Below are 13,220 nucleotides of genomic sequence, written 5' to 3'. Positions count from 1 at the left end.
TAGTAGACTAAAAACTACTAAATGTGTCCCAAGAACACTTCTTGTTTAATAATGAACCTCTAGACACTATAATGGAATCTGTAACTTGCGTTAGCATAAAGACAACAAGGTTAGCATTTTCTTTTTTCACTTTTTTTTTGTGTGCAAATTAAATATATTCCCTCCTCTAGAGAATCAATACATCATGACAACTTACAATAGTCCATTCACACACAAATACACATTAACAGCACAGAGTTAAAATTGACCTGAAATTCAAATTACTCACTCGGCATCAAAATTCTCCCTTACAAATTCAAAAGAAAACATGTGAAAACAGTAAACAAATTGCAAAAAAATGAGGAGCGCTTCAAACAGCAAGAATCGTTTGGATTGTCAACATCACAACAGGTGGTTAAAACAAACAAAAAAAAAAAACAGTTGTGAGCAGAAAAAAACAAAATATCTATTAGCCAAGAGCAATACCTATTTGTTTCCATGAGACCAGTGGAAGTGCGTTTTTTATTGACTGGTCATGCACTTGAATCTGTTCTTAAAGTAAAAGATCTCATTACTGTTAACACCCAAACTTCCAGGAGAGTATCGAAACTGCTCGTAGGCCTTTTGCGTTTTGGTTTTATTCCACGGCAGCTTGATCTTTGACGCGTGGTTAATGACGACATCACTGCAGGAACCGATGTGCATGGTGCCCAGAGCATCTACAAAAAACTCTGCAGAAATAATAGGCAAAAATAAGTCATGCGAGCATTTAAAGCTTTATTCTCAGATCCTGGGTGATTCTTTTTTTGCGGCAACATTCCATGTCCCCTGTTTTGCTTACAATTATTTTTTGTAAAATGTGCCAAATATTTTCAACAAAGTATTTTAATTATACATTTAGATGTTTGCCATTATTCAAATATAAATGAAATGCCTTTTAAATATTATTTTGTTCTTTACACACCTTTTTGGTGACCGACATGTTCAATTTCATGTGTCCCCAGTGCAGTGTAATAGACTTCCTCGTGAAGTTTAAACTATAAAATATATATACATTTATGTTTTTCTTCAATAAGTTGATTGACTGAACTAAACCTTATTTTAATATGCAATTTTATCTACTGAAACTATTTTCTCATTTGATATTTTCTTCATATTATGCATGTCCCAGTACTAACTTTCCACCCTGTTATGATGTTTCATTTCTGCCTTCAAAAAGTCTAAAATTCCATAAAAACCATTTAATGTAAGTGACATCAATTGGTTTTGATGTGAATTCAACCATGGAAAACAAAGTGAGCTTCAACTGTCACCATCTCTGTACTTTTTCTTATCTTAAATATGTTAAACCTGTATATGTAAAGCTTAAAGTTCCACCCTGTTGGGAAAGATTGTGAAAAATAATTATTCAATAGAATTTAAAAAACCTAATATTAGATATAGTCATTAAAGGTTTGTTATTATGTTGAAGGTTAGCTAGCTAAATGTTGACCGCATAAAGAGCTACAGGTAAATTAGTTAGAAAGTTCCACCCTGTTCTGTTCCACCCTGTTATGATAGATTGTGAAAAATGATTATTCAATAGAATTTAAAAAACCTAATATTAGATATAGTCATTAAAGGTTTGTTATTCTGTTGAAGGTTAGCTAGCTAAATGTTGACCGCATAAAGAGCTAAAGGTAAATTAGTTAGAAAAGTTCCACCCTGTTATGTTCCACCCTGTTATGTTAACGAACCAAATAAGGTAGAAATTAGGGTGAAAAGTAATAATTTTAAGTCAAATAAAAAAATTTCAGATGATGGAATAGAGTTGCAGAGTAGTCTGAGGTATTATCAGATGTCTTTGCCATTTGTCTGTTTTCATTTCACTAGTTACCCCCATTGACTCCTGTGAGGGGAACAATGAGTTCCTGTCATGGGAAAATCCACAACAGGGATATCACCTGTTTTTGCCAAATAGAGCCAGGACAAATACTCTACCTATACTTTGACTTGAAAGAGCCAGTCCTGCAACTAATAATGAAAATCAGATTTTAGAATCAAAGACATTGATTTTCCACCCTGTTATGGGACAATCCACCATGTTATGTTCCATTCCACACACGTTTTTATTAAATATTGTTACAGAAACATTAAGTACTGTGAATTTTTATGTGCCATGTTGGGATTTGAAGACCAATAAATGCAAATATTGGTATAAGTTTTTAAAATTACCAATATTTTCAATGCTGTCAGCAATAATGAGTAAAAAAAACAGTTTTTTTCTTTACAATACAGTCATGAATGACTCGTAACTTCATGATGTTTTACAATTTCAAGAATAAAACATATTATATAGTAAAAGGGACACACTCTTTTTAAGAAAAAGTCATTATTTTTCAAAATTTAAATGTTTAACCATTTGTGGTCTATATATAAATGTTAACAGGGTGGAACACATTCAGAGACAATGGTGGAAAAAACCCCACATGTAATTATTAATTTATCCAATCCTGAGCTTGCCCATTATTAATTTCTTATTGTTAAACATGTCAGTGTTGTAACTAAATATTTAAAACTTAAAACATTAATACTTTTTTTTCAAAAGTCCTGAGGCCGAAATCTTGCCGCAAAAAAAGAATCACCCATATATGTTTAACGTATTGAATAGCCTCTGACCTAGATGCCCTGTTCTTGATAGGCGCGGGTCGAAGCCAACCTGCCGAACTTTGTCCGTTCGAGCCATAAAGAAGTTGATGACGGCGTCTGCAACTACGCAGTTGGGAAATCCTGCGATAGCATGGTGGTGTCCGATCCTCATATTTAAACAGTCGCCTTCCTTTCCGCCTTCTTCCACTGAAATGGTGTGACGGTATGTGGCAGTGTAACCAGTAACCTCTCTCACTGCACCACCAACCTGACGTTTATGCAAAAAAAAAAAGAAAGAAAAAAATAGATAAGTACACTTTTTTTTTTATTTTGTTGTTTTATTCTCAAAATAAAAAAAGTAAAAAAAATAAAATAAAATAAATAAAAAAATTATATATATAGCAAGAAAAGGTTGACAGTCTGGTAGTCAGTGGTATTTAAATGTGCACACTATCTGAATATCGCATTTCAATCAATCAAATTTTATTTGTATAGCACATTTCAGCAGCAAGGCATTTCAAAGTGCTTTACATAATTAAAAACAGCATGCGACAGTGAATAAACAGTTAGAAGACAGATTTTTTTTTAAGAAGAAAAAAGGTTAAAAAAGATAAAAACATTAAAACCCGCACCCCTTGTAGGACTTCAGTTAAACATCTCATACCTCAGAGTTTTAGTTAAAACACCATTTAACAAGGATTCTCACACCTCAGAGTTTTAGTTAAAACGCCACTTAAGGATTCTCACACCTCAGAGTTTTAGTTAAAACGCCATTTAACAAGGATTCTCATACCCCTATATAACTGGGATGTTTTCCGGGGGGGCTTTACATAGACAGTGTGAAAGAGAAATAAAAAGAAGTTCATGTTGACTCACCCTTTTTGAGTACAACTGCTTCTTGCACTATGCGCTAAGCTTTGGCATTCATGAGCTTAGAATGAGAATAAAGTAGACATACGTATCAATTCCGCCACTTCACTTTGAAAATGCTTTATATGCAAATAAACTTCTCTCTTTACTTACATAGAAACCATTTGTGTGAGGTGGTTTGTTCTAAGCTTCAGACTGTTTAACTTAGATGTGTTTGGATCACTATTTTTTCTTTCAACTTCTGAAATATACATGCATTTCTGTAGCATTTTAAACTGTTTGACTTGAGTCATAACTTTCAGATACCAAACAACAAGCCATACCTGCCAAGTCTCCCTCTTTGGCTGGGAAACTGCTGGGTTTTTTTTACCCCCCCCTCCTTCCTGCCGTGCTCCCGTATTAGTATTTTCCTGTAAATAATGGTGCCCTCCTCCACACCCCCACTCCTACTATAGTTTCAACCTTCCCACTCTTTGTATCAAGTAAGCTGTGCATTTAGGTGTAACAATATGTCTCTTGGGAAGCTAAAGGTACAGTAAGATGTCCAAACAGGAATGATATGGTAAAAGGGAGAGTGCTTCACTAGCAAGAAAAAATAATTTTTTTCCTACTCCTTAGCTTAATTCTGCGATATTCAACTCCAGTCCTCAAGGATTGGTGTCCTACAGCCTTTAGATATGTCCCTGGTCTAACACACCTAAATGAAATGGCTGAATCAGCTTTTTATTATGTGGTCAGGTTCTCCAGCGTCCTCCAAATGACCTCATTAATTGACTCAGGTGTGTTGAAGGAGAGACATCTAAAAGTTGCAGGACATCGGCCCTCAAGGATCGGAGTTCAAGACCCCTATACTTTAGTACGATTCAATTTTAGAGGAGATTTTGTCATGTATTTTCTTTACTATTGTGTTGATGATCATTTTATGCAATTCTCAAAAAAAAAAAAAATTGATAATGCAAAGACCTTGTGTTCAACTTTAAATGGCGTCTAGCCTCTCCACAGTAGGAAGCTGTGGGTGGGTGTGAGAATGTGGAAGTTTGCATTTTAATTCAAGGACAAAATCATTAACAACTTCTCAAGAAGTGTTAATACCTAAATGTTTATCTGGTCAGAGATCAGAGACTCTTGGCCTCCTAACAGTTTGAGGTTCATATGGATTCAACTGACAGGTAGTAAATACACAGATCAAAGCCCTTTGATCTTTCTTAAATATACTAGTCAGTGGGGTACTTTATATTTTTGAAACACAAATATACACAGACAAGAAAAAAAAAACAGGATAATGAATCCGCAACAAGATTTTACAAAAACATACCATTTCTAAAAGTTTACTGGAAAACAACCAAATTCCTCTAGGTGTGAAGTGGGCAAATGACCTGGCATGAAGTACAGAACTGAGGTTTACCTTCTTTCAGCCCCTCTAATCTGGGCAAGTGTATTGCCAGGGTTTGAAGGGTTGAAAGAAGGCAAAGAAAAATATGCAATAGGAAATATAACAAATTACCAAAATCAGAGCAGCTACTTTGTTTTGATCAACTTACCAGATCCAGTGTGGTTTTCTCCAGGATGTCCACCATTTTTTCCAGCTTTGTATTTGCAGTAAAGATAAAGTCGTCGTCCACCCAGAGCACATACTTGGTAGTCACTTGAGACACTGCCAGATTTCTTCCTGCAAACCAGCCCTACAAAGAGAAATTAACTTACTTTGACTGAATCATTATACCTTTACTAGAACATAGGATCAAGCTAACTTTTTACCTTTCCAAATGGCATAAGGTATTGCTCAATATGAGGGCCGGTCACTGGTTGGGGGTGTTCGTTATCATCCGCTATAATTATGAGGACGGTGGGATAAAACTCCCTTATGCTGTCAATGAGATCTTTGAGTTTGTCGTAGCGCAAAAAGGTCTTGGTAGCGATGGTAACCAGAGAGGTAATGTCTTCCCCTGAGTGACAACAGAAACAAAGCAAATAATAAACATGACAAAAAATGCATTTTACTATTAAAAAAAAATTGTTAATGGTTGTTTACAATATGTGCTCGCAAACCTGTACTTTGTCCAGAGTTGTAAAGTTTCGGAACGACTCTGTGTCCAACCTTGATGGTGAAAAATGACTGGTGTCCTTCGGTCTCAAACTGAACTGCCGGATGAAGCAAAAGCTGATAAGTGAAAGTACATAAGAGGCAATGAGCTTATTAAAGAATTGAAGGCACAACAAATTATTCTTACTCATATGTCCTGCATAGTTAGCATGATGGTCAAGAATTTTGAGTAAAGTATGTGGTACGCATCTCAAAATCTTCTAACCAATCAGATTATCACCTTAGCTACTGTGAAACGTTTCTACATACATGTTTCCCTCTACATTCTCCTTCAGGATCTTTTGGTAGACAGCAGAATTCATAGTTCCATTTATCACAGCAAGTCTTCCAGGTCCTGACGCAGCAAAACAGCCCCAGACCATCACACTACCACCACCATATTTTACTGTTGGTATAATGTTCTTTTTCTGAAATGCAGTGTTCCTTTTACGCCAGATGTAATGGGACACACACCTTCCAAAGAGTTCCACTTTTGTCTCATCGGTCCACAGAATGTTTTCCCAAAAGTCTTGGGGATCATCAAGGTGTGTTTTGGAAAAATTGAGACGAGCTTTAATGTTCTTTTTGCTCAGCAGTGGTTTTCTTCTTGGAACTCTGCCATGCAGGCCATTTTTGCCCAGTCTTTTTCTGATGGTGGAGGCATGAACGCTGACCTTAACTGAGGCAAGTGAGGCCTGCAGTTCTTTGGACGTTGTTGTGGGTTCTTTTGTGACTTCTTGGATGAGTCATCACTGCACTCTTGGGGTAATTTTGGGCAGCCGGCCACTCCTGGGAAGGTTCACCACTGTTCCATGTCTTTGCCATTTGTGGATAATGGCATTCACTGTGGTTCGCTGGATTCAAAAGCTTTGGAAAGGGCTTTATAACCCTTTCCAGACTGATAGATCTTAATCACTTTCTTTCTCAATTGTTCCTGAATTTCTTTGGATCTCGGCATGATGTGTAGCTTTTAAGGATCTTTTGGTGGACTTTACTGTGTCAAGCAGCTCCTATTTAAGTGATGTCTTGATTGAAAACAGGTGTGGCAATAATCAGGCCTGGGTGTGGCTAGAGAAATTGAACTCAGGTGTTCAAAACCACAGTTATAGAATATTTTAACGAGGGGGGCAATCACTTTTTCACACAGGGCCATGATGGTTTGGATTTTTTTTCTCCTTTAATAATAAACACCTTCATTTACAAATTGCATTTTGTGTTTACTGGTGTTGTCCTTGACTATTGTTTAAATTGGTTTGATGTTCCGAAACACTTAAGTGTGACAAACATGCAAAAAAACAGGAAATGACGAAGGGGGCAAACACTTTTTCACACCACTGTATATATATATATACAGTGGGGCAAAAAAGTATTTAGTCAGCCACCAATTGTGCAAGTTCTCTCACTTAAAAAGATGAGAGAGGCCTGTAATTTTCATCATAGATATATACCTCAACTATGAGACAAAAGGAGAAAAAAAAATCCAGAAAATCACATTTTCTGATTTTTAAAGAATTTATTGGCAATTTATGGTGGAAAATAAGTATTTGGTCAGCTACAAACAAGCAAGATTTCAGGCTCTCACAGCCGTGTAACTTCTTCTGTAAGAGGCTCCTCTGTCCTCCACTTGTTACCTGTATTAATGGCACTTATTTGAACTCGTTATCAGTATAAAACACACCTGTCCACAACCTCAAACAGTCACACTCTAAACTCCACCATGGCCAAAACTAGAGAGCTGTCAAAGGACACCCGAAACAAAATTATAAACCTGCACCTAGCTGGGAATACTGAATCTGCAATAGGTAAACAGCTTGGTGTAAAGAAATCAACTGTGGGATCAATTATTAGAAAATGGAACACTTACAAGACCACTGATAATCTTCCTCGATCTGGGGCTCCACGCAAGATCACACCCCGTGGGGTCAAAATGATCACAAGAACGGTGAGCAAAAATCCAGAACCACATGGGGGAACCTAGTGAATGACCTGCAGAGAGCTGGGACCAAAGTAACAAAGGCTACCATCAGTAACACACTACGCCGCCAGGGACTCAAACCTGCAGTGCCAGACGTGTCCCCCTGCTTAAGCCAGTACATGTCAAGGCCCGTCTCAAGTTTGCTAGAGAGCATTTGGATGATCCAGAAGATGACTGGGAGAATATCATATGGTCAGATGAAACCAAAGTAGAACTTTTTGGTCAAAACTCTACTCGTCGTGTTTGGAGGAGAATGAATGCTGAGTTGCATCCAAAGAACACCATGCCTACTGTGAAGCATGGGGGTGGAAACATCATGCTTTAGGGCTGTTTTTCTGCCAAGGGACCAGGACGACTAATCCGTGTAAATGAAAGAATGAATGGGGCCATGTATCGTCACATTTTGAGTGAAAACCTCCTTCCATCAACAAGGGCATTGAAGGTGAAACGTGGCTGGGTCTTTCAGCAGGACGATGATCCCAAACACACCACCCAGGTAATGAAGGAGTGGCTTCGTAAGAAGCATTTCAAGGTCCTGGAGTGACATAGCCAGTCTCCAGATGTCAACCCCATAGAAAATCTGTGGAGGGAGTTGAAAGTCTGTGTTGTCCAGCGACAGCCCCAGAACATCACAGCTCTAGAGAAGATCTGCATGGAGGAATGGGCCAAAATACCACCAACAGTGTGTGAGAACCTTGTGAAGACTTACAGAAAACGTTTGATCTCCGTCATTGCCAACAAAGGGTATATAGCAAAGTATTGAGATGAACTTTTGTTATTGACCAAATACTTATTTTCCACCATATTTTGCAAATAAATTCTTTAAAAATCAGAAAATGTAATTTTCTGGATTTTTTTTTCTCCTTTTGTCTCTCATAGTTGAGGTACATCTATGATGAAAATTACAGGCCTCTATCATCTTTTTAAGTGGGAGAACTTGCACAATTGGTGGCTGACTAAATACTTTTTTGCCCCACTGTATATCAGGTGCATAATCTTAGCGGAAGCTGCAATGCTGCACTTGTGAAAGCAAATGAAGTGAGTCTCAGACATCACATCTAAGTACCAAACTTCCAGAAGTGACACGGTCGACAAAAAGAAAACAGAGGAAAAAAAAAAGGCAAGAATGAGAATTCATTTTTACTTGGAGAAAGAGAAAGTTCTCTTTTGATTTGGAATCTTTCCTCATTTTTTTTTTCAAAATTGTTCCTGACATGGTGTCATGATGTTAAAATGTGAACTTTACCTAGGTCTGATGTCATCGGATGAAATATGGTGTTGGTATATGTGACAAACTGGAGCTGCCTGTTCAGAGCGGAGAGAGCCGGGCTCGACAGTGAAATGTGCTTTTTGCCCATTCCTTTTACAGAGACCCTGTCCACTGTGGCAGCAACGTCAAAGGTCCCCATTGTCGCTGTCAAATTTACCTGTTTTTAGACAAGATTTGGTTACACTTAATTTGAAGGGGGGTGAATAAGACTGACATGACACTTTCATAAACATGACATAACACCTGTCCTGAACATGAATAAACCTTCATGAATATTTGTAACTGTTGTCATAAAGCGTCATTCAGTAAATTATGACAATTTTAATACAAAGTTGACATTCAAAATGTCTTTGTTATGACAACTTGACATTAACCAAGAAATCATTACTGATATAAATTTGTTATAAAAGTATTACTGATTGCACTTTTAAAAATTTGGTAATTTTTAAAGGTAAAGTTTAATAACATTATTTATTATTCAAAGACATTTTGAACACTTTGTATTAAAAGTGTCATAATTTACCGAATGACGCTTTATGACAACAGTCATAAATATTCATGAATGCTTATTCGTGTTCATGACAGGTGTTATGTCATGTTTATGAAAATGTCATGACAGTCTTATTCACCCCCCTTCAAATAAAGGGTTACCCAATATTTTTTAAAATAAGAATAAGCCACATAAAACAATCTGTAAAAAAATAAAATAAGAGTTACCGTATAGCTGTTTCTGCCTTCCAGTCTGAGACCCAGACCTGTGGAGAGAGTGGTGATGTGGATGGAACGCATTAATGGAGCAGAAGACAAAAATAAGTTCACTAGTAATTAAACTCAAGATTGGATATTAAAGTAAACTGTTTATACCACAGATCCTGACACCATCTCATGTAATTAAGTATTATCACCTGGGATGATGATTGTTTTGAGGGGTAGCACCTTCACTCCCTGGGTAGGATACTGAAGAGGATTGTCAGCCTCTGCAATGACGAGCATATCTGCTGGAGAGTGGGACCTACATGCAAATAGGAAAAAACAAGTTGTTCTGGCTGAAGCTACTCGAGTTCACCAGGCCGACCTCTTTTCTACAGTAACGCAGTTAGCCTGCTGACGCTTCCACACTGATAGAAATACATTCACATAGGGCACAGAAAGTTTCAATTTACATATGACTCAAGCATTTCCATCAAGTACTAGTGCAACGAGGTACTATTAACTGATCAGATTAATAAAATAATGACATGCAATGGAGTTCCTTTATCTAAAATAATAAACTAAAGAACAATATTCTACTTTCTTCATTATTTGGCCAATTAAAAACCTTGAATATCCAATTTTTTTCTTTAGATAGCAACACAAAGTTTACTTTTGGTGTTGTAAAATAAAAAAAAGATCATTTAAGTGTTGAATAACTCAAAAGTCAGATTTCTTTTTCAATGTCCTTGGGATGAAGTGTTAATTGTTAATGATGCGTAGCCTGGTTTTTCATGTCGCTATGATTAAGAGCTATTTGTGTGAGCTTCATAGATCAGTGCTCAATCTGTGGTATTGGAGGAAAGGTTTAAAAAGTCCTGAAAAAACTTGTAGCTTCCGTTGTGAGAGTAGGTGCTTGCTGCAAAGCCAAGCAGTATACCGGGAGCTGCACTCTGAAAATCGACTTATTGATGCCCTTTGAAATACTCTCACTTTCATTGGTGTGTGACTTTCTCTAAAAACAAGATGCAGCCTGTTTGTCTGTCAGACAAGGTATGTTGATCAGTTACTCTCAGATGAAACCATTAAAGTTTTTCCACAACATCTGGTGACGCATATCAGATAGTCTAAACTAGATCCCAAATTCTTCAGAGCACACTCTGCGTCTGTTGAGATGAGAGAAGGGTTTGGTCACAGTACTCTTATCTTTTACTTTTACCTTCTCAAAAACTGGTGGTACTCCTCTGCTCTCTGTTGCTTTACACTCTCAGGATCAGATTGCATCGCTAAGAACGCCTGCTGGAGGTTGTGAGCCCAAACACGAGGGAAGAGTAGATCAGAGAACGGTAAACGGAAGGTTTCCTCTCCGGCCTGGCACACACATGCGTTCTGAGGCAACTGGCTGTGGGAGACGTTGAAGAAAATTCGTTGGTCAAGGATGAAGAGACGAATTTACAGTTAACGAAAAAAGGAATAACATTGACACCTTGCCACATTTTCTTTGATCTTGTAGGGAATGTCAGAATAATCAGTCATGATGCGTTGACTTTTCTCATTGAGCAGTTTTTGGATTCGACTGCTTTGTCTTTGTTGTATGTTGACTTCTAATGTGTCTTTAGGGCTCCAAAGGTAAATGAGGACAACCAGCAACAAAGCAAGAAACACACTCACTTTCAGGCCCCTTCTGCAGTTAAAATGCATCTGGAGAAAAATGACAGGAATATTAAAATGACATGACAGAAACACACAAATGGAGATAGAGGACATTATATCGTTTTACAAAGCAGGATTGTAACTTTTTTCCCTATAAAGAGGAAGGTTCTCTCCTAGGGATGAGTTTTACTTGCTGGAAATCTGCTAATGACATAAACTAGAAGATTTCGCAATTGACTTGGCCTGCTGGTGATCTGACAGCCTGAAACCAAAGATCTCATGTTTTCCCTGATCAGTGAATGGACCACAAATAAGACTTTACCGTAGCTGTTCAGTGTAAATATATTTGTAAAAAGCAGCAGTTGATGCAGATAAAGTTTGAACTCTGCTGTTGATCATATTTTGGTGTATAGCTACTGCAGTGTACACAGAGTATCTGTGGTCAAGTAGCTTTCTTGTGTTACCTGGCTTATCAGATTTGATAAAAGCGGCATTTTACCAAATTTGATATTATGGACATAATGTGTCTTATTCTATAATGTTAACCTGCTTTAACCAGAAAATCTTAAGGACAGAAATGCTTTAATTCAAAATTAACTTGCTGGTATCACTCATTTTAAGTCTTATAATAAAGTGACATCAAATGAACTACTAGTCTCTCGCAGCAGCAGCACAGGTTGCATGCTCTATAGTCTACACCCTTCCTGCAAGCAACACAACAAAGAACATCTGTTAGTTATCTCAAACATCTATTCAGGCAAATTAGAATGTAAATAAATTAGAATGTATCTAGCCCTTCTCAAATAGATATTCTTGTTCATAATGTTACTTTCTCCTTGCATGTAGCATTAGGTAATGTCTTCACCTCGTACTTGTGTGCTGTAAAGGCAGGATGTGGTGACGTGAGTTGTACAAATAACTTTGTACAAATAACTTTGTACAACTCACAGAGTAGACTCTGACTACTCTGACTATGAGGTGAATAAGAAAACAGTGGAACATGTTCCAAAAGGGAAAGTCCAGGAGATAAGCATAAAGTCGTAGATAGAAAGGTTGAGTGATTCATATTGGCAGCTATGGCCCTTCACTGAAAGATTCATGAGGGTTATGAGGGTTTGTAGGATACTCTTCATGGGTATTACATTCAGTCCACAAGGATATTCATAAACTTTCGGTGAACATCATACATCCATTATTTATTCACTCATCCCGTCATGCAAATAAATTCATTTTTCACAAATTGTGCACAAATCTCAGTGTCAGAGTGTTCGAACGCTGTTTGACTTTCAAAAAAGACAAACGTCGACCTGTCTCTAATTTATTGAGCCGTTTCCTTTCCCTTTTGATAAATAATTTTCACAACACCTTCTTGTCCCTCATCAGTGTGTGACCTCTGAAATATATTTATGAAAGAACAGTCAAAACTTCTAATAAAAACATTCCTAAACCTTCTTGGAGAGCCTTTCTGGAAAGTCACGGCCATTTTGGCTACAACAGGCTGACATCACTATAAATTCTATGACTTACTGTAGAATATCATTATAACTCATATATGTGTATACATGCTTAAAAGTATTAACTCAGTTGAATAAAACATCGAGATTCCTCAGCATGGAGTGAAATGGGAGCAAATTAGATGCAAATTGTGAATGGCTAGACAGAGAAGGAGGGTGAAACTGAGCCCTGTGGGTTCAGTTTTACCCATAAGGCTAATTGTTTATGGTAGCTGTGTAACCAGAAACAATCATTTAAGTTTTTTTCTCTGACAAAACTCTAAAAGATTTTGAGCCACCTAAGCACATAAAGTTTACTTTGTGAATCCAGGGCTGGGTCCGGGTTGCCTAAGGCAGCAGTTCCCAAACCTGTTCCTCCAGTAGCACTGGAATGCTGCCTATCATGCTTTAGATGTGTCTCTGTTTCCGGATCACTGATTCAAATGACTGCAGAGCTCCTCTGCAGCCACCAAATGCTGCAGAAGCCTCCTGGTTCTATTCTATTCAGGACCTATTCATTTAAGTCAGGTGTTTGGTAGCAAGAAGGCACCTAAAAAATGCAGCACAGGGCTGCTTGAA

The 13,220-nt window shown here is 37.5% G+C and overlaps 1 protein-coding gene across 1 annotated transcript; it reads right to left on the bottom strand.

Annotated features, from left to right (window-relative positions):
* Nucleotides 1-15: 15 nt before the first annotated feature.
* b4galnt1a (beta-1,4-N-acetyl-galactosaminyl transferase 1a) lies at nt 16-11,277 on the bottom strand. Its single transcript, XM_008413646.3, has 10 exons — nt 10,982-11,277; nt 10,715-10,897; nt 9,711-9,817; nt 9,523-9,560; nt 8,782-8,962; nt 5,527-5,619; nt 5,236-5,423; nt 5,019-5,159; nt 2,638-2,875; nt 16-710 (listed from the first exon to the last, which is right to left on the bottom strand). The coding sequence occupies exons 1-10, from the start codon at nt 11,260-11,262 to the stop codon at nt 502-504; spliced, it is 1,659 nt and encodes a 552-aa protein (XP_008411868.2). The 5' UTR covers nt 11,263-11,277; the 3' UTR covers nt 16-501.
* Between the last annotated feature and the right edge of the window lie 1,943 nt (nt 11,278-13,220).

Source organism: Poecilia reticulata, chromosome 7 (genome assembly GCF_904066995.2).
Source record: "Poecilia reticulata chromosome 7, P_reticulata-male-v2, whole genome shotgun sequence".
Taxonomy (NCBI): domain Eukaryota; kingdom Metazoa; phylum Chordata; class Actinopteri; order Cyprinodontiformes; family Poeciliidae; genus Poecilia; species Poecilia reticulata.
Note: the sequence above shows the minus strand (reverse complement) of the source record. Positions and strands in the feature narration are given on the sequence as shown.